Raw genomic sequence first — 20,730 nt, 5'->3', positions numbered from 1 at the left:
GTCTCTAATAAGGAGGAAGTCGTCTCGTCCATTGGTACAAGCTTAATGCTGAATTCTGTACACACTTGTTATCCTGCCTGTTGAGGTGGAAGAAGTCTCATCCATTGGCATGAACTGAATTTTGTATGTACTTTTATCCTGCCTGTTGAAAAGGTGAAAGAAGTCTCGTCTGTTGGCACGAGTTTTGTGTACACTGTGCAATGATTTGTTATCCTGCCTGAAACGTATTGAAACATGATTTACTGTTTATTGGTGAACCCTCCCTCCTCTGTACTTATTTGAGCACTCTTTGTGTAGTTGTATACTGGTTTTGATTTTGCTGGGTGACCCATGGGTTCCGGTGTTAGTTATGTAAAACCCAAAAAGGAGGAAACCCCGAAGAATTGGATGTTTCGGTGTGGTTTGGGCTCACATTGTGATCCGTACATTGATTGTCTGGCTGGTTGGACTGAATGTGCTGGGTTTAGACACTATCCATGTACAGGCTCGTTTGAAAGGGAGTTTATACCGCTCAGTGCTATGTTTGTTTATGAAGGATATGAGGACCCTAGGACCCTGAGGGAATCCCTACTTAGACTACGGGTCTCTCGGAGAGACATTTTTGCGGAAACCAACTGCAAATATGGCCCTGATGAGCCGTGCTCAGTGTTTGTCTTCCATTTTACTAGGGCCTGGACTGAGCAGGCAGGCCTTGGCTCGATCTGCTTTTCTTACACGCTCAGGGTACACGGCAGGACTGCTCTCAATGGGCTGATCAAGGATGTAAGCCTGATAAAGATGGTCTGATCCATGACCTGGAGGGGCGTATCACCCTTCCTTAATCTGTTTTGCCATTTCTTGTGCGTCATTTTCACAGGATTTCACATGTCGCACAAAGGTAGGTGAAGGCTAACGTTCAAAAACAGTTTTGTATACCGGAAACACGTAAAACTGTAAAACTCCTACTAGATAGCTGCTTAACCTGTGCTAGAAGCAACCAGGGTAAAACACATGCCAAATATGGTGCCTTGCCGGCTCCTGAATATCCCTTTCAATGTCTACAGATAGACTTTACGCACATGCCTCCTTGTGTCAGTTGAAGTAACTGCTGGTGTTTGTAGGTTTTCCAAGTGGACTGAGGCGTTTCCTTGGGAACTAAGGCTCATGGAGGATATTGGACTGTATAGGAAAAACTTCCTTATTTGCATCATTCTGTGAGGAGGATTCCTCTGCTTGCTTGTAATAAAAATACTGACCTTAATATCTCATCTGAAGTGGCTTTTCTTCCGCAGTCTAGACTTGGAACTTAACTAAAGACTTAAGTCTCAAGACCTCAGACACTTGCAACACAGTGACCTGAATACAATGGTCATTAAATCACAATGACTATAAAAGACACTTTGTCTATGCAGACTGAATTTTCAAAAGTTTATTTTTTTAAGATGCTAATAATAGACAAAATATTTATATCTGCAATTATGTACTTTAATTTGTAAAATGTTCTGGAACTTACTTAAGCATATGTAACATGTATATACTTCATATATGTTCAATACTTAATTTTCATGTGCAGTAATGTGCATTTCAGACTTTTGTATTTACTCAGACTCAGTTCCAGACCTGATATTGGACACATATCCTTTCGTTCCAATAAATAATGCTGCATTTCAGATTTGACATAAGATTTAATTTCAAAACTCTTAAATTACAAAATTATAGTGACAATACTACCTTAGTTGGTGATCATTTATGGAAGAAAAAAAATAATTTGGACTGAGTGACTGGTGTGATTAGAGAAGCAGAATTTTTACTCTTATTATTATAGAATGGATTAAAGACTGGGTAGAGTTTTTCAGAGAAAGACTGACAAGTAAAAGAGTAGATATGAGACCTGGCCTTCACATCATAAAAGGAGACCAGACCCATCTCATAATCCACAAACACCACCACTGACTGTAGCTTCTCTTTTAGGATCAAACTGGTAAGTGGGTCAGTAGAGGACTGATAATTTTTTCCACCCCTCATCTATAGTCCAGTATCCATTCTCTGAGTTCCATATTGTACCCTTCCTGTCAACTGACTCTCTGGCCATTCCAACATCCCAATCAGTCTTCCTCCTCACCTGAACCTCATAGTAAAATCTCCCTGAAGAGAGCCTCTTCTTTCCCAGAACACCGAAGAACCAGTTAAACCTCTTTGTGTTGTCAGGGAGATTCTGTTCTGTGTCTCCATGTGTCACTTGTTTTCCATCATCAGATAGGATAAGATGGGAGCGAGCTGTATCAGGATCCAGAGTCACATCAACTGTGAAGTTAGATACATTAGTTACACTTAATATTTCTTTATTAATTCTTTATTCACTGTTTCACACTGATAAAGTTGAGTGTGGAGAGATTTTTAAAATCTTATCTTGGTCACCCCCTCCCTCGCTTCACGGTACTCTGTTTGGGTTTTGCTCCTGTTGGCCCTGCTCCTTGTTTCAGTGTTTGTTACTGGTTTCACCTGTTTAGTTTTCCTTAAGTAGTTCAAGTATTTAAGCCCTGTGTTTCCCATGCTGCGCTGCTGGTGATTGTTCTCATGTTGACATTGCCATGACAAAGCAAAAGTGCTGTACATTTCCCATAGGTAGAATGTATGAAACCACAGAGCCATACCCATTCTACAGGGGAATCACTTAAGATGCAGTCACTGCATTTTCTTCAGTAAGTGCACTTTTCTAGTTGTTCTGCAGTAAATTTGTATTTTTTTCCAACAGCTTTTGATATAGAACCACCAAACGTTCTGGAAACCTCTGTACTATACCTAAATTGTGTGCTTGTGCTTTTTAGAGTGATCCCTTGCTTCTATCACCTTTTCATCCCTCTATTATTATTTTCACAAAAGGTTATGGGGCAAGTTTTCAAACTGTTCCCATATGGTTAAATTTCAAGGCAAATCTACCAAACATGGTGTACATGATCTGAGGAGTGATAAATAAAATTACTCATCCACTGTTCACACCTCTATCCCTCCTTTTCATCCATTGGCTTCAGTTCATTTTTAAATGCCACCTAGCTCCTATGGTTTATATACCATAGCCACCAAGTCTGCTCTAATATTAATAAACATCAATTTCTTTTCAACTCATTCTTTATTCATTTTTTTATCCCTCCATCCTCCCATAATGATTCCACATGCTGTACTGATTGAACTATTAGGTTCAGTCACAAAACTGCACTTCTACTGATAGGTCTTGTCTATCCACCCCTTCTATCCTTTCCTTCATCCCTCCATCCTCTTATAAGAACCCATCAAACTCCAATAATTTTCAAGTTATAGCCATTGAACTTGGTGAAAGGTCTCAAATGTTGACCCCAATCACTAAATTGAATCTCATAGTGATGTGTGTGTTTACACTTGTGTGTTTACACATTTTATCCTTTAATTAATCCCTCCATCCTCCCATAGTTACCCACTGATTTTATGATGCTTTCAGCGGTAAAAATAGAACTACATTTGCTGTACTGATTGTAATACTAAGCCCAGTCACCAAACACAACTTCATATTAATGGCACTTGGCTATCCACCTCTTCTATCCTTTCATTCATCCCTCCATCTTCTGATAGGAACCCACTGATTTTACAAATCCTTCATCTTTAAAGATAGAACTAAATTTGACATACTTATTGAACTACTGGTCCCTACTATACTGTTTTTCAGTATAGAGTTTGGCAAGCCAACTCAAAGTTTGTTCACAAACATTACTCCACCCACCCCATGAACCCACCATAAATGTCAGACCGCCATTATTCTAACATCTTACAAGACAGAGCTTCCAAACTTTCTAGAAACCTCCATCCAATACCCAGATGGTGTGCTTCTGATTTTTAGAGCGATACACCATCTCAAAACATCCTTTTATTTTTCCCCATGCTTTATTCATCCTTTCATCCTTTTTATGTATCCATACGCTATTGGTTTCGAATCCACTGATTTTATAACTCAGCTGTGTATATAGAACAATTATATTTTCTCTACTAATTGATCTGTATATATATATATATATATATATATATATATATATATATATATATATATATATATATATATATATATATATAGTAAGTCTGCTGTAATATAACTAAACTCAATATTTCCAATATTTTTATCCTTTTCATCCCTCCATCCTCCCACAGGATTGATTTAAGAAATGCCATCAGCTGTAAAAATAGAATTACTATGCCCAGTCACCATACTGCACTTTATACAGATGGCATTCGACTATACCACCTTTGATCCTTTCATTCATCCCTCCATCTTTCATAAGAAGCCTTTGATTTTATAACTCCCTTAATTTTTAAGTAATAGTTTTCATTAAACTCAACAGATGAACCAAAGCATCAAATTGCATTTCATATTGATGCCATTTGTGTATCCACCCCTTCTACGCTTTTATTCATACCTCCATCTTCCCATAGGAACCCATTGATTTTATAACTCCATTAATTTTCAAGCAATATGCTTCAAACTTGGTGAAATGTCTCAACAACTGACCCACCAAACTGCATTTCATACTGACTGCACTCATCTATCCACTTATTCTTTCATTCATCCCTCTATCCTCCCATAGGAATCCATTGATGTTATAACTTCGTCAGCTGTGAACAACTAAATGTGCTGTGCTGATTGAGCTACTACCCAATGACATCACAATTCTGGACTGGTTTATGTCTTTGGAATCAGTATGCATAAACCAATGTGGCTTGAGAACTCTATGAAAAAAGAAGGGATATTTGTGATTAAAGAAAAGTCTTTAAGGTTGCTTCCACATATGCAGTATTTAGTCCGCTTATGTTGAATCCTGCTGCATTTTCCCTTAGGCTGCTTTCAAGTGAACCCTAGTGCAGTTCAATTGCAGTGAGAACATGTTTAGACCTAATTGCAGGAAGTGAACTAAATGCAGTATGTGTTATGGGTTTCAAGCTGGTTGAACAGCAGGCAAAATGAGTGCCAGAGTAAAGACCCGGAGCATCACAGAAGCAGGCCATGATGTCTTTTTGATATCTGGGTCAATATGTTGTTGGATAATAGCAAAGCCATTTGTTTAACTACATATTCCTGTAGTGGGGTGGGTAGAATCATTACTAATGAAATCAAGCTTGTAGACCTTGTAGACTATTTTATCAGCCAAGGACTGAATTTCATTTTCTAAAAATACACTATATACATTCTTAAGCCAGCAAGTAATGTAATGCTAGCTGCCTGGCACTTTTATTCAGAACAACTTACAATTATGAGTGAGTACAACTTGAGCAATTGAGGATTAAGGGCCTTGCTCAGGGTCAGTGGCGGAGCTTGAACTAGCATCCTTCCAATTATAAGTCAAGAACCTTAACTACTGAGCTACCACTGCCCAACCTAAAAGCTGTTTGGCTACTAACAAGATCAAATTATTTATGATAAAGGAATTGTCTGCAGCTTCTTTTGGTTATTATTTGTAAACAGCATAGTTTAAATTGATTACGGATGTAGCTTTCATTTTTATAATTTATGGAGAAGGAGGAAGGGATTTGTGCCCACAAAAGAGATGACAATGTTTTAAAAAATGTTTGTTTACATTTTCTATTTGACCAATGAATAAAAGACTTTTGTTAGCTTCTAGCATGCATGCAAATTGCTGAAATAGATACTGAAGTCAGAAAGCCAAAAATAACAACTTGAATTTCTGTAGCAAAGATCTTGCTGATGATAAAGATGACAGTAATGCCAGTGGACTTTAGGTATCAAGTGTTTGCATGAAACTCATATATATAAAAAAACAACATGCATTTAATTTTATGTAAAATTGAGGACACCCAACATTTTTTGCATCAGTGTAAATACTGTTGGAGAAACAAGAGGTGTGCTACATATCAGGATACAATACCTGCATACTTCTTGAACCTCTTCAGGTCTGTGTATACTGATCACAATAAAAGGTGGGATTAATGAATTGTGATAGGTGAGGTGTGAAATTACATGATTAATAAATGAGCATAAAATTGACAATATACATCATTGAACTAAAAGGCTAAAAGGATGTTTTTCTAATTATTGATACTCAATACTTTATCAGAAACACCTAGCATTGACCTACATTAATCATTTTATTAAATGCACTTATGTTACGGTTGCATTGCACAGGAGTACAGTTACTAACTGTAGCCCATCTATTGCCAAGCATCAGTTTGCCAGTCACCATATACCCATATTCATCATTGGCTACTTCATTGGTAATAACAAGATATTATTTTGGTGCCAGGGCATTTTAAGCAGTTACACTCACATGGTAGTTGCATGGTAGTGGGTGTGGTGATCATAAGAGTGCATAAGGCACCGCATTGTGAGAATGGCCTGACATATTCAGTCAGGAGCAGTGTGCTGTGGTTAAAACCCGACAACTGAGGAAGACTTGGGTGGTAGCTTGTCAACACATGGGCTATAGTCTCTAACCATACACCTGCAATGAATCTCCCATAAATAAATGTCTGTAAGTGTATAGTGAGAGTAGTTACTGTTTCAACAGATGTTAACCATATGTGCAAATCCCTCACCTGTTTCTTTCAACTTCTCAATCAATGTTTGAAAGAGTTTTTCATTCAGAGTCTTCTGAAGCTGAGAGAGAGCTTTCCTCACAGTCTCCTCATTCACATCAGTGTCAGTCCAGTTCTTGGTGTGTGGAGGGCTGCTCAGGGCTGGGTACATCTACAGTACAGCAGGAGGGAGGAGAAACACCTCAGAATGGGGAGTGTTGTCCTGTGATGTGCTGTGTTGTCTTTGAGCAGAGAGAGGAACACTGACCTGTAGGAGGTGGAGGTGGTCCTCAGTGTGGGAGAGCTGCTCCAGCTCAGTGTCTCTCCTCTTTAGATCAGTGATTTCCTGCTCCAGATCTTTAATGAGTCCTTCAGCCCGCCTCTCTGCTGCTTTCTGCTTCTCCTCCATCACCTGAAGCAGTTCAGCCTGGCTTCTCTCAATGGAGCGTATCAGAGTAGTGAAGACCTCAACACTGTCTGCAATCTTTTTTTTCTGTGTTTCTCTGGAAGAAAAAAATAATTAAAAAATTAAAAACAGTCAAAGCTAAGTAAATATGTTGTAATATCAGTTTGCTAAATGCTATACATTTAAAGAAAAATAATAAAAGAAAAGATCTAAGAGATATAAAGTGTGTTATGATTCACCCACTTTTCTGAGCTCTACTGAGAGTTTGACCTCCTCGATCTTCTTCAGTCTGTCTAAAACCATCTGCTGCAATTCTGTTTTTGACTTTCCCAGCTGTGTCTATGGACAGAGAACAAAAATATTGTAAAAAGGTTAAGAATGCAGGTTCTTAAAGAAGACCTTTTTAATTAGTTATCCCCATTTTGGTATTTATTACAATATAATGTATTATTCAGTTACAGATTCTTTATTACTAATTTACATTCTTTATATCCATATTCTTTCACCTTTTTCTGTCTGCTCTCCTCCTCTACAGGAACAGTCCTGTGAGTCTTGCGGTCTATCTCAGTGTAAAACTGACACACACACATCTGGTCATCTCTACAGAACAGCTCCAGGGGTCTCTCATGCTTCTGACATATGTAGCTCTCCAGGTTCTTCACAGGGTTTATCAGTTTGTGTTTTTTTAAGGCCGAGATGTTCTGATGAGGCTCCAGGTGAGTCTCACAATAAGAGGTCAGACACACCAGACAGGACTTCAAAGCCTTCAGCTTCACTCCAGTACAATAGTCACAGAGCACCTCAGGTTTATTCAGACCACCACTTTTCATCCTGAAGTGATCTACAACCTCTTTTAGTGTTGTATTTATCTTGAGTTCAGGTGTTCTGGTGAATGTCTGTTTACAGTACGGGCAAACTTCATCCTTGTTCCAGTATTGTGTGAGGTAGGTCCTGCAGAAGTTGTGCCCACATGCAGTGGTGACAGGTTCATTGAGCACATCCAGACAGATAGAACACAGTAAGTGATCATCAGACAGGAGATCTCTGGAACCAGGTGTAACTATTAGTGATTATAAAAGAAAAATAAGAGAAAAACAATTAATTCCATCTTTTTTGTGTATAACAAAGCAATAAGATGTACTTTTGGTATCTGCATAATATATTGTGTATTGCTCTCTCACCTTAATGTTTTCTTATTGTTTTCATTATTGTGAGGTTTAATATTATTTTGTATTTGTGTTTATATGAAAAACACTATTGAATATTTACTTGTGAAATTAGCACAAAGTTTTCTGCTTAGCAAACTACATTTGTGGTTTCTGACTAACTTCTCAGGTAAGGCTGGTAGCATTTGATAATGTGATGTATTGATAATTGGTGTCATTAATAGTATCTATCTATCTATCTATCTATCTATCTATCTATCTATCTATCTATCTATCTATCTATCTATCTATCTATCTATCTATCTATCTATCTATCTATCTATCTATCTATCTATCTATTTAATTAATTATTTATTGCAACAGGTATGACAGTTATGTTCGTAGTGGACTAGATCTAGATTCTTCGAACAGATGCTACTAATAAACTGATCAAAACAATAGTTTAAAAAGGGGTTCTAAAATTAAATTCATAGCTTTTAAAGGACAAAAAGATATATATGAATGAGAGTGTATGTGAATGTGTCAAAGTATGCAAATGCTTTTTAAATTTTTTTATTTGATTTGATTGGCTCACTACTCATACTGAAGGACTCAAGATCATCCAAGCTGACAGAAATTTGATCTGATGACTTGAGAACTCATGATCTATTAAAACCTGACCAAAGACCTCCTAGGAGTATAAAAATGATGTAATGGTCAATCTCTGATGTAAACAGTGGACAGGTGCACTGGCTAAAATGGTGCAAAAGCCCAAATTATTGAAATTATTATCACATGGTTACTAACAAAGGAATAATTAATTAAAAAATCATTAAATAATTAAGACAAAATGGAATTTGGTACTGATTTCACTTGTTACATGCTTCCAATAAGGAAGTACATTTCAATGTGGAGACCTGCATGACAAGGTAAACAGTAGCATATAGCTTAGTTAACGTAACGTTAAATAAGTATTAGGACGCAAGATATATTCATTTAATTTATTAATTTATATTTGGATCTATTGTGATGCTTTTCAAGACAGTTGTTGGCAATACTAGCAGAGAGGGTGGACTAGCTATACATTGACCTTCAAATGAATTGACTGGTTGGAACCACAGTAGACCCCTTCATACTATGATTGTCTAAAGCAATGTGTTAGAAACACATTAGCCAAGTTCACACTACAAGATTTGAGTGCTGATTTGTTGTTGTGTAATTCTATCAAATAGTGGTAAACATGTAATCCGCTCTGGATAAAAGATCTGTCAAATGCCCTAAACATTAAATACTGAAATATGTGAACTGTACAGCCCTCTCAGGGCTGGTGAAGTGTATGGCTGTGGTGATTTCAGTTTCAATTTGGTGATTTCTTAGGCTAGACAATTTTTAACTTCTCAGCTCACACGTATGAAGACATGCGTTTCCTTTATCATAGCTGTGTAATACAGACTTGATAAAAGGGAGAAGGTTCATAGTTAAATATAAGGGAGTCCTAACCATGCATGAGCTGGGTGAACTTGCACTTACATAGTTGCTCCATGCCTTCCTCTCCCCTGCTTTGTCTTGGTGGTAAAGATTCTGCCATTTTGTTCCTCTTGCTTGTCTTTAGTCCTTTTAATCAAGAAATGAAATCACACATTTTACACCTTTAACAGCAGTATTGATAAGTGTTTTTAATGTTTTTTTATATATACACAATATACACGTTACTTTAAACATAGGTAAAGAATTCCTGTATGATGAAAAGTCCTGAGACTATACTGTATTAAGGACAGACTTCCAATGACTTTTCAGAGGTCTCAGGTCTATATTATTTTTCACATATATTACATATATATATTCACATATATATTATATAATTTCTCACTTTTGTGTGCTTATATGAGTATTTTATGCTGCAATCAGTATTCACTTAGTTTCTTACTCAGAATTTCTCTTTACTTAAGATCTATTGACTATGTTTTTTAATCTTAGCACAAAAACTTGGCAAGTGAATGAATTTCTTTTTCTTTAGGTCATTGTTCGCATTATAATTTAAAATCGGTTTTCAGCTATCTACCTATTCACGTCAGTAGATTATGTCTTAATTGTATACTCATGTAGTTCACTGACAGCAGTAAAGTACACATTCCTAAATTAGGAAACATTCACTGAAATACATACTTTTAATTTATTCTTTGCTGTTTTTACTCTTCACAGAATTGCTGAATATCCAGTAAATGCAGTCAACATTTACTGTAAAAACAAGGTACATATTCAACATGAATGTAAAGAATAGGGAGACTGGTGCAAGAGCCAGGTTGGTGTAAACGTCAGCCACCTGGAGGACTGAATCAGGTACAGGGAGGGGAGAGAGGACAACACCCAGGACAAAGCACCATCAACCACTGGACATGAACACACACACACACACACACACGCACACACGCACACACACACACACACACACACGGACGGTATTTACAAATAAATTGCAGAAAACTGTAATAGTCATTTGTTATCAGTCTTCAGATTGTTCAATGACCTCCTTGTTAAAAGTACAGTGGCACTATTTTGTCCTTGGTTCCAGTGGCTATTTCTGGTCATCTTTTTACCTGTTTGGATGAACTCCTATTCTTGATTTCCCTTGACTACTCTAGTCTCAGAAATACATCACCACCTGGGGAAAATGCCAATAAATGGATATTAAAAATGTAATTCCATCTGCTCCTCCACATAACTACCCAGGACGAGGAAGTACAGCTACAAATGTGTCACATGTTTGTTCATACACAAATACACAAACACATACACACACTTTAGTGTTGACACTCCATGTTGTGTACTCTTAAAAGAAGGACAGTCCTCCTATGAAACAGAGGTGAAACCTTATTCTTATTTGGATAAAGGAGAACTAATCAGAGGAGCTGAGTTTTGACCTCTTTTGTTATTACAAGGTCTGTATATTTCAGTACCATACTGTGTATGACATGAGTTGGTGATACTTTTGTAGCTCTACTCCTTCTATGAATGCGTATTGTGGGTTGCTTGATCATAGATGTTCTCTGTTCATGCTGCTTAACTACTAAAATAAAATATAAATTACCTGCATACTTTATTTTTCTTTCAAACTCTGCTTTTTGGTTAAGCTACAGTGAGATGCTCTGCTCTGAAAATAGAAATAATTATGTTAAATTATCCTTACTTTCATATGAATTTAATTGCTGTAACATCATTGTGAACTGACGGTTGAACGAAATGACACTGTAATTGTGCCATGTGAATTTCTGCATAATTGATGTAAAGCAAATTATAAATACTCCAGCACATTTTAAACTTTGGGGAAATATTCTGCAGAGTGAGTGAATACTGTACGTATTAAACACCTTCTGCATTGTTACATTGGATTTACAAGAACTGACCAAACTGTCATCAACAACAAATAAACTTTAAGATTTATTCAAATGAATTAAACAATTAGCACGACATAGAAATGTTTTGGGTTTTTTTCCAGGAAAATAAATATCTAAAGAGTAACTTTGCCTGAATTTCTGGACATGTCCAAATACCCCCCCACCCCGATAATGGCATTTAATTCGATTATTAACAAGTAGTATAAGGAAAGTCTTAAAATAAGCGCAGGAGTCAGGGTGTGGGAAAATGGAGTATGTGGAAGCAGAACAGTAATAGAAGACAATAGAAGGGGAAGAATTCTAAATCATTTAGCATGGAGTTTTAAAACAGCACCCCACTGTAGCTTATCCAAAAAAACAAGGTTTGGTGATGATATGATTGAACTGCAGTATTGCTGGCTGTGAGATTCACCAAAAAGTGCAAGGTAAGCATTGTCTTGATAAGATTGGGATCTTTGGCCAGGGACTGTATCTGTACTACTCATGATCTAAGTAAAGGATTGGTTTTAGTTCTGCTATCCCATCTTGGGGGTACTGGATGAAGCTATTCTGCTGCTGTTCTTAGAAAACGCTGTATGTCATGGTTTATAATGCTATATTATGTAGAAATCTAGTTTCACTAGCTATGGTTATGTATTGTAAAAGTTCAGTGAATCATTAATTAATATAATTAATGAATTAATATAATAAGGAGTTCATAAATCAGAGGTGGCTGTAAAGGAAGGCATATCAAAGTGTTAAATAAACGGAAACCAGTGTCGTGTGTTAAAAGCATAAAACTGACACAGAAAAATACACAATTAACTATAACTTCACCTCATCTTTCTGCTTGCACACACATTCGCAGTATATCCATTTCACGCCACACCCCTCCCCCACTGCCTGATTTACATCAGATGGTAACACTATCGGTTTGCTAAGAACTCGTGCTTTGACTTTTGATTTACAGTGCCTTTGATTATTTCAGGTATACTTCAGGATTTGTAGTACATGGTTGTATGTTCTAGTCTACGCTCTGAACAAACACAAAGAGTTCTGATAAACAATCATTTTTGACACTGAATTCTGAATTTCTACTTGCTGTATTATTTAAAAAATCATGCTCACATAACAGCTGTAGAATGTAGGAAGCCAAATGGTGCTCATGTTTGTTTGCAGGCCCCCATGGAAGCTTTGCTTAGAGCTTGTCATAACACTTATGTCATTTTTACAAAGTGTGTGATTGATAATTCATAATAAAAATAGTTCTTTAGAATTTCTAAAAGCATTGCTATAATTATTGATATGAGCTGGACAAGACAATCATAAATTCCTTGGTCAGGTATGCAAAAGTATGGCAGTATCAAGGCATATAAAGGTATTAGTTCACTTATGAAAGCATCACGTAGGTCAGAAGTTGCAGTCAAGCATAACTGCATAGCAGGAAACATCTTCAATCTTTAAAAAATAGTTTTTGCACAGTTGAACCTTTATTGAAAAAAATAGTCTCAGAATGATGGACCTTGCCCTCAACAGTGATGTGAACAGTGATGACATCATACCAGGATTTATCAGAGACTCGCTGAGCTGCAAGTATTTTCAGTAGCTGTGAATGGTTGCAAAAAGATAAAACTAAATTTATCACTTGGTCGCAAATATGGTTCCGTTGATAGGAAACAGAGGAAAGTTCATTAGCTCTGTTGCTAGGAAACAATAGAAAGTTCATTAGCTCTTGACTTGTAATCAGAGAGTTGCTGGTTCAAGCCCCACCACTGCCAAGTTCCCACTGTTGGGCCCCTAAGTTGGGCTCCTCAATTGCTCAAGTTGTACTCACTCGTAATTGTAAGTTGCTTTGGATAAAAGTGTCAGGTAAATTGTGTGTGTATATATATATATATATATATACAGACACAGCTCTATGTGGTGGCTGCTTCTCCCATCTCTTCACCTTAGAGTGCACCTTGGTTATTTCATATTCTTAAGATGATGTGATACCATGCTAGCAAGACTGATCCAGCTAAGCCTAAATTGTTTTGTGCCAGCCTGCACACAGTATCTCCTAGTACTGCAACACAAATGATTAACTGTCATACATGCAACCACATTCTTCTGATTTAATGAGTATCCAGTGTGGAATGGTGAATTTGTGGTTACAGTATTATATAACCATAATAGACAAAGATCATGGAAGACCAGTTAACATTGAAATAATGTTTCATGATAATACTTTTTATTAAGATAAATAAAACTATCACTTAAAACATTATTCAACACTTAAAACATTTCAGAAGTATGTCACTGCCAGAATTAGCAAGACAGAAAAAAAAACTTTTTTATTGTTCAAATGGGTACCATTACTTTTTAAATACTTGCATTTATAACACATTTATAACCTGTGTCTGGTATGAAAAGCAACATAGGCATCATCAGGATGCACCTGAATCTCATTACAGGCTATAATCTAATCCCCATGACATAGAGGCTCTGGATACTATATGCACTAGAGAAATGTGGCTGCCAAGAAATGACTAGGACAGGTCAAAAGCAGTGTAAAAATAAGCATGTGCCCAGTTTCTCAGATATATTACTTTTTACTAGCATAAAATTACCCATATCCCCTGCTTGATCCACAAAACCATACTTTCAAATAAACTGGTTTCGAGATCATACCAGTACTAAGAGAATAGCTGTCTCCTTTATTCAGTATAGGGTAGAGGGTGTTCCCAAAACATTAGTGATACAGAACACAAAATGGAATGGCAAAAGCATGTTTTCCATCTTTTGGTCCAATGTGGGGAAACCACAGTAAACGCACATTAAAATGTGCAATAGAACAAATAAAAATTAATTTAAAAGGTGGAAAAATGATAAAATTGCTATTTAAATACTTGGAAGTGAACATAAAGCTCTGTAACAGCATCTGGCTTAAGGTATATTGAAACAAATTACACAGTGTCTTATTATTGTCTTATTCATGAGAAGTGTACTCAGTTTTATATATATAAAAACAATTTTTTTGGACAACTCCTGTTGCATAATACTTCAGGAAATTTAAAAAGACTGTCAAATGCAAAATGCAAATGCAAAATGACCAACACAATAGGTATGTTAGAAATGTTATATTGACAAGTCATTTGTAAAAAACTTGTAAAGACTTCTCATAGCATTGCAAGCTCAAACAAAAGCATTGTTTAGGAAAACCCAAGGTATGTCTGTGTGTACTAGCCTGTGCATTGTGTGCACGTGGATGTATGAATTGCATTTAGGGGTGTGTGTGTGTCAGACAAATTTAAAGATAGATATATAAAATATAAACCATTGCATGGACAGCATAGTTTGGCTATTTGCTCAAAAATGGCCCATTGAGCCTGGAATGAATTTGGTGGTTCACAGGTCACCACTCACCACAGTGGCCTAGGTGTCATTTCCAAACACAGTGTTAAGTTGCTGACTCACTCTAATGAAGGTGGTCCGGCGACTCAGCTCCTTCAGCTTAGCGGCTCCCACGTAGGTGCAGGTGGAGCGAACACCACCCAGCACGTCTTTCACTGTATCCTCAACCGGGCCCTTATAGGCCACCTCCACAGTCTTACCCTCTGAGGCCCTGACACACACATTTTTAATTATTTAAATCACAATGAATTTACTGCGCATTACAGTAAATAATGAAAATGATTTATTGTTGTTTACTACCCTGTATTGCAGTACAAGAAATAAATTTAGCACCAAGATTCAAAATAAATACTAGACATTAATTAAAAGTGATGGCATATTTAACACTGGTTTTATTTTCTCTCATGCATTTTTAAACGATCTCTACTTCAAGATGCCCATATTCTGTCTAATATTGTATATTTGTCCTCTATTCAAATCTTTCACCTGTACTCTGCCACTCCTCCTGCATGTTTCTTCATGGCCATGTCAGAGCTCATGCCATAGAACAGTTTGTACTTCTTGCCATTCTTCTCGATGATCTCACCCCCACTTTCCATGTGACCTGCCAGCATTCCACCTAGCATCACAAAGTCTGCCCCTGCCCCTGTACATCACAAAGGAAAGCCAATCAACAATAGTTATTATACAAAAATTACACACAAATTATTTTGGTAGCAGCACAGAGACATATATTTTACTAGCATGGATGGTTTCGGATAGCAGGAGCAAGGACATTTGCTCATTGTAAAGATGAGCATAATGAAGAACTGATGTAGTAGCGCAAGCAAACTCACCAAAAGCCTTAGAGACATCACCTGGGCAGGTGCATCCTCCATCCTGGGTAAAAAACAAACAAACAACATTGAGTAAATTTTTATAATATACCACATTTGTCTGCCCTCCCACATAAACATATTGGCTCAATAATACAGCCTAAGCAGGTGTCTGTAGGTACACAGTGAACGTCTCACAGAGATGATGTGTCCACCCAGGCCGTGTGCAGCGTCCGCGCACTCAATCACAGCGCTCAGCTGTGGGTATCCCACACCGGTCTTCTTACGGGTGGTGCACACTGAGCCTGCACAGACAAGTCAACCAACAAACAGATGTGCCAAATACTTAAACACAGACATAGCCAGGAGAAAGAACACACATACATATAAAAAGATATACCAGTGAGTGATCACAACTTTCTTAGCCCATCTATGCTTGATCATATAAGTGAGATGTGTCATTTTTATATTATCACCTGGACCAATGCCAACTTTTATGATGTCAGCACCAGCAAGAATCAGCTCCTCCACCATCTCTCCAGTGACGACATTACCAGCCTTAAGGGAAAGTAGTGCTTACAACTTAAGCCATCACTTAAACCACACAAATCAACTAGAAGCTGATTGTCCGATTGAAACAGAATATACTGTGCATGCCAATGCCGCAGCGTACTAACCATGATGGTGTGTGAAGGAAACTTCTGCCTCACGTCTTTGACAAAATGCACAAAGTGTTCAGAGTAACCATTTGCTACATCGACACAAATGTATTGTATCTGAGGCACAGCTGCTAAAATAGCACCAAGCTTCTCAAAATCTCCCTCACTTGCACCAGTACTGACCGCCAAACTCTGCAGAGGAGAGAAAAAGAGACTGTTTGTATTATTATTTTATTTATTATTATTTATTGTCTTTTTTGTTGAATATTAGTACACAGGTGATCCTTTTTTCTTTTCACATACTAAACTTTTTGCAATGCTTTGGCAAAACTGCATATGATGATAGTCATGCCCATAATGCATTAAAATGGAAAGACTGAGAGAGGGCGGGATGCAGAGATAGAGAAAGCAAAATAATTTTGCCTCTGTGGTCTTCACAAGGGCAATAAAGTCTATTGATTACCAATTCACAAGTAAATTACAGGAGTGTGGCCAAAGCTAGCCACGAGTTCCTTTTTACCTCTAGGCATTCTGGGTGACCCGCTGCAAATTCTTTCCAGTCATCAATACAGTAATGCTTGTGCACAGCAGTGAAAAGTGAGAACTGTAAGAAAACGATGGGTTAGAGAACCTTGCAGTTCATGAAATAAAGTACAAAACTAATTCTACAAAGAAAAGGAATTACGTTCAAAATGGCCCTTCATGAAAGCACAGCTCTATGAGTTTAGATAAGCAAAATGTTCTTGATGTACAAGGTTTTTAAAATCCTAGAGGTCAAATAATGTGGGTGCCAGGCTGGGAGTGTGAGCGCAACTTTACCTGATGCAATGTCACAGCCATCTCAAAGGTTCCAACTGTGTCCATGTTAGCAGCAATGATGGGGATGCCTCTGTAACTGCCCTTTGAGTTTCTGAATGTGAAACTGCGCATCAAGTCCACCTGAGAAAGAAATGTGCACAAGAGAAGAGAGGGAATATGATTGTAAGGTTTAATGGGTGAAAGAGTGTGTAAACTGTTCCAAGCAGGAGTAAGATGTGAAAGTTAGGTTTCATACGGGAGCTGCGGCTGCAATAAGCTCTTCATTTTTTTTTTTTACATTTACTAACAAAGAAATAAAGCTTCTTTTACCTCACTCCGAGACTTTAGGGTGCTACGTTTGGGACGAAGAAGTACGTCCTTGAAGTCAAGTTTGATGTCATTCTCAATGCGCGGCATGGTTATTTGAAGTGACGATCTTGGCAGGGTTACAGTATATCTCTCGGTGCTCCACAGCTGTGCGTACCAGACTTCAGCTTGTAAATAGTGTGCCAACCTAGCTAGCAAACGTTTGAACAAGCAAAATGTCTCAGACACTTTGGACCCTATGAAAGCAAGCGGGGTGTAAATTAGTGGCCGCAAATTTAACGTCGCCCAAATGCATGACGGAGAGTAAATTATTTTTAATGAAAAACTATATGAACGTATGAAAACAATTTACTATCTGGAGATGCTTAAATAAAATTTTATTCTACTGTTGCATAGCTAGAGTTAATACTAGGGTTAGCTAACAGCTAGCTATTTCTGCAAGTAAAAATAACCAGCTAGCTTGCTATTGCCCCACTATACATCAAATTAATGGGCAAAATTCAATTACATACATGTATACGCACTTCAACCTTACATTTCACACTATACATCGAATATATTGTATGTCATTATCATAATCTGTCATGCATTACCTTCTAGCGCAGCCACGGGCACTGTTACAGAAGGAACGTATGCGCGAGACCGACCATCTCTTTTTCCAGGAAGTTACATGCAAATACTTCCCTCCGATATTTTAGGTAATGAATTTGTCCGGAGGTTACATCCATCGTGTAGTTTTATTAACAAAGATGACTCTCTGAAACGCATTCTACAAATTTTACGAGCCGTTTGATGCAGTTGCGCCGCACTGTTGCTTTTAGTTCTATCTTAAATAGTTTTTATCTTAAACAAAGAACGATTTCATACTTATGGAATTCTATATACATTTTAAATGTTTAATTACAATGATATAATGATCAATTACAGTAACGAATTGTCTTTTTAAATAAAGTAATTTAGCCCCATAATTTACATCGGAACACAACTCATACTTTAGGATGGAAGGAATTATTTTTGAGTTGCTCAGGAAGTTCAGTTGAATTTGTGTACGACAGTAATCGTGGTTTCTACTTATTGACAGCTAACTAAAGGAATTGTGGTTTCCCTGTTAGCTGTATTGGTTTATTTAGCATTCATCAACTGTGTGTAATTCTATAACACAAACTACAATGCTGATCAAAGTTAAGGTAAGGGGTTTTGAAATTTATCGCAATTTCATTCACGTCAATGAGCTAGCCAGCTAGCTAGCTGGTTAGCGAAGTTAGCTAGCTGGCGAGCTACCGCTAACATTTGGATGGTTAACCGAACTCCTTACCTGGGCAGCCAAAGTGTAGCAAAGGTAAAACATTTCTGAGGATGTGGGCATGATTTTAAGCTTAAAGACGATATTTTTAAAGCTAGGCTACTTATGATCAATCTATTAATTCGAGTGTATTGCTGGTTGTATGTCGGTGTTCTCAGCGCAGTGCATCCCGTGCAGTGTTCAAATATTTTATTTGCAGTAAGCTTTGTATTCAGCTAAAATACCCTGACCATTCACTTTAAATTTGTTATAGACGCTTACTGGCAAAGAAATAGAAATTGACATTGAACCAACAGACAAGGTACGTTCGATAATTGACAATATCTGCAGAGTTGTGTAAGGTTTTTTTTGTACGTATCTAGTTCGATAACTAAGCTGTGTCTCTTTGTTGTTCAAGAAAAACGCACGGTTGTTTTTCAGGAATATCAAATTTGTTCCTTTCATGTTGTGAAGGTCATGTGTGCATGCATGTATTTTTCAAAAATAAATCTTAGGTGGAGAGAATAAAAGAAAGAGTTGAGGAGAAAGAGGGTATTCCACCTCAGCAACAAAGACTCATCTACAGTGGGAAACAGATGTAAGACATGACTATATACACTGACCACCTGTGTTATTATAGACACATTGCACGTGTACAGGTATAGACTGTAGTCAATGTGTTGCTATGCGTAGTTTGTGTTAGCCATCCTTTAACACATTAGTTTTACCACAGCATCTCAGTCCTCTAGATATTTTCCCTCTGACAGACCACTCTCAACATTCTCAGTCCAACTGTGACTCTTACATATGTGAAAACACCAGCAACACTGCTATGTTCGACTTACTCATGCTAGCATAATGCTCTCTACCATGCATGTCATGTCAGTATCACTGCTGTGTTGAGAAAGGTCTGCTACACAGATGGTGTTTGGTCAGCAGTGGTGCTGTGATCAGAAACAGATCAGTGATGAACAGGGAGGAGTGGAGACAAAGTGTCAAAAACAAAGCACCCAAGCTTGCAGGTCAAGTTTAGTCAAATAACTAAATGTTCGTGCTGATAGCAGGGTTAACTGTTGAGAGCAAAAGAAAAATAAATAAAAGAACCTAGCTCATCAAATGTTATGCCTGTGCTGAAATAAACTTAAAGCATTAAAAATAAGCCTTATTCTGGTAATTTGGGAGTTATTTGTGGCAAGATACCTAATTATGTTATTAAGAGAGATGGTGACACTGCATGCATATGAAATGCCAGTCTTCATTAATGTGCCATAATTTTAGCAGAAATCACTGAGATTGGACAGTCTAGTTTGTGTTTTTCCACAATTTCTACCATTTTTCTTTCTCTATCTCTGTTGCTCTCTCGCTTTCTGGCCTCTGTGTGTGCGTGTCTCGCATACACTGGATGTCTCATTCTTAGTATTTTACACATTCACATCTAATCTTTTTGTGTGTTTTACATATTCCGATTAAAAATCTCCTGTTTGTTCGTAGGAATGATGAGAAAACAGCAGCAGACTACAAAATTCAGGGTGGCTCTGTGTTGCATCTGGTGCTTGCGCTAAGAGGGGGGCAAGAGTCCCAACATTCCAGCAACCATCCGCAGGCCTTCTAATCAACAGACCTGCTTCCAGCGCCCTAGACATGTAGGCCTCCGCAGCACATGCTGCAGTTCCCCAACCAATCTCATTCAAACTCCACGGGGCCTCGCAGTTGCTGGCTGTTGCTGGACGAAGAAGTCTTTCTGTTTTTGTAGCATTTTGCAGCATCTTCCTGTCCACACCCGTTTCCCTCTAATTTATCCTTTGTAGAGAAATGTCACATTCGGTTTAAGTTTACAAAAAAAATGTTGCTGAGAAATCATTGTGAAGGTGAAGTTGATGCGATAGAATTATTTGCTGAATAAAACACCATAATGACATTTTCACTCCTTTTTGGATGTTTAGTGTTTCATCGTGTAACAGTAACCAAACGTATGTCCATAAAGTTATAATAAAATACAA

At 37.5% G+C, this 20,730-nt stretch overlaps 3 protein-coding genes across 4 annotated transcripts; 1 reads left to right on the top strand and 2 right to left on the bottom strand.

Moving 5' to 3' along the window:
• Window positions 1-1,624: 1,624 nt before the first annotated feature.
• si:ch211-216p19.6 (E3 ubiquitin-protein ligase TRIM39) lies at window positions 1,625-11,514 on the bottom strand. The gene is given in 9 exon segments (XM_035520078.2): window positions 1,625-2,005; window positions 2,007-2,283; window positions 5,886-5,921; window positions 6,553-6,703; window positions 6,800-7,032; window positions 7,177-7,276; window positions 7,444-7,997; window positions 9,613-9,696; window positions 10,249-11,514. Coding segments are annotated over 8 exon segments (1,692 nt in total). The 5' UTR covers window positions 9,671-9,696; window positions 10,249-11,514; the 3' UTR covers window positions 1,625-1,722.
• A 2,150-nt stretch (window positions 11,515-13,664) lies between these two features.
• gmpr2 (guanosine monophosphate reductase 2) lies at window positions 13,665-18,188 on the bottom strand. Of its 2 annotated transcripts, none has more exons than XM_027011476.3 (10): window positions 18,042-18,188; window positions 17,452-17,684; window positions 17,143-17,262; window positions 16,844-16,927; window positions 16,342-16,515; window positions 16,141-16,222; window positions 15,863-15,969; window positions 15,686-15,728; window positions 15,336-15,495; window positions 13,665-15,060 (listed from the first exon to the last, which is right to left on the bottom strand). In XM_027011476.3, the coding sequence occupies exons 2-10, from the start codon at window positions 17,536-17,538 to the stop codon at window positions 14,871-14,873; spliced, it is 1,047 nt and encodes a 348-aa protein (XP_026867277.2). In that variant the 5' UTR covers window positions 17,539-17,684; window positions 18,042-18,188; the 3' UTR covers window positions 13,665-14,870. The 2 variants fall into 2 exon arrangements, with proteins under 2 accessions (XP_026867277.2, XP_026867278.2); XM_027011477.3 differs by having other exon boundaries at window positions 17,452-17,635; window positions 18,042-18,152.
• Window positions 18,189-18,459: 271 nt separating this feature from the next.
• On the top strand, window positions 18,460-20,654 carry nedd8 (NEDD8 ubiquitin like modifier). Its single transcript, XM_027011478.3, has 4 exons — window positions 18,460-18,635; window positions 19,005-19,052; window positions 19,246-19,328; window positions 20,222-20,654. The coding sequence occupies exons 1-4, from the start codon at window positions 18,618-18,620 to the stop codon at window positions 20,340-20,342; spliced, it is 270 nt and encodes an 89-aa protein (XP_026867279.1). The 5' UTR covers window positions 18,460-18,617; the 3' UTR covers window positions 20,343-20,654.
• The last annotated feature ends 76 nt before the right edge of the window (window positions 20,655-20,730 follow it).

Source organism: Electrophorus electricus, chromosome 13 (assembly GCF_041902795.1).
Source record: "Electrophorus electricus isolate QZ-2024a chromosome 13, ASM4190279v1, whole genome shotgun sequence".
Classification (NCBI taxonomy): Eukaryota; Metazoa; Chordata; class Actinopteri; order Gymnotiformes; family Gymnotidae; genus Electrophorus; species Electrophorus electricus.
Note: the sequence above shows the minus strand (reverse complement) of the source record. Positions and strands in the feature narration are given on the sequence as shown.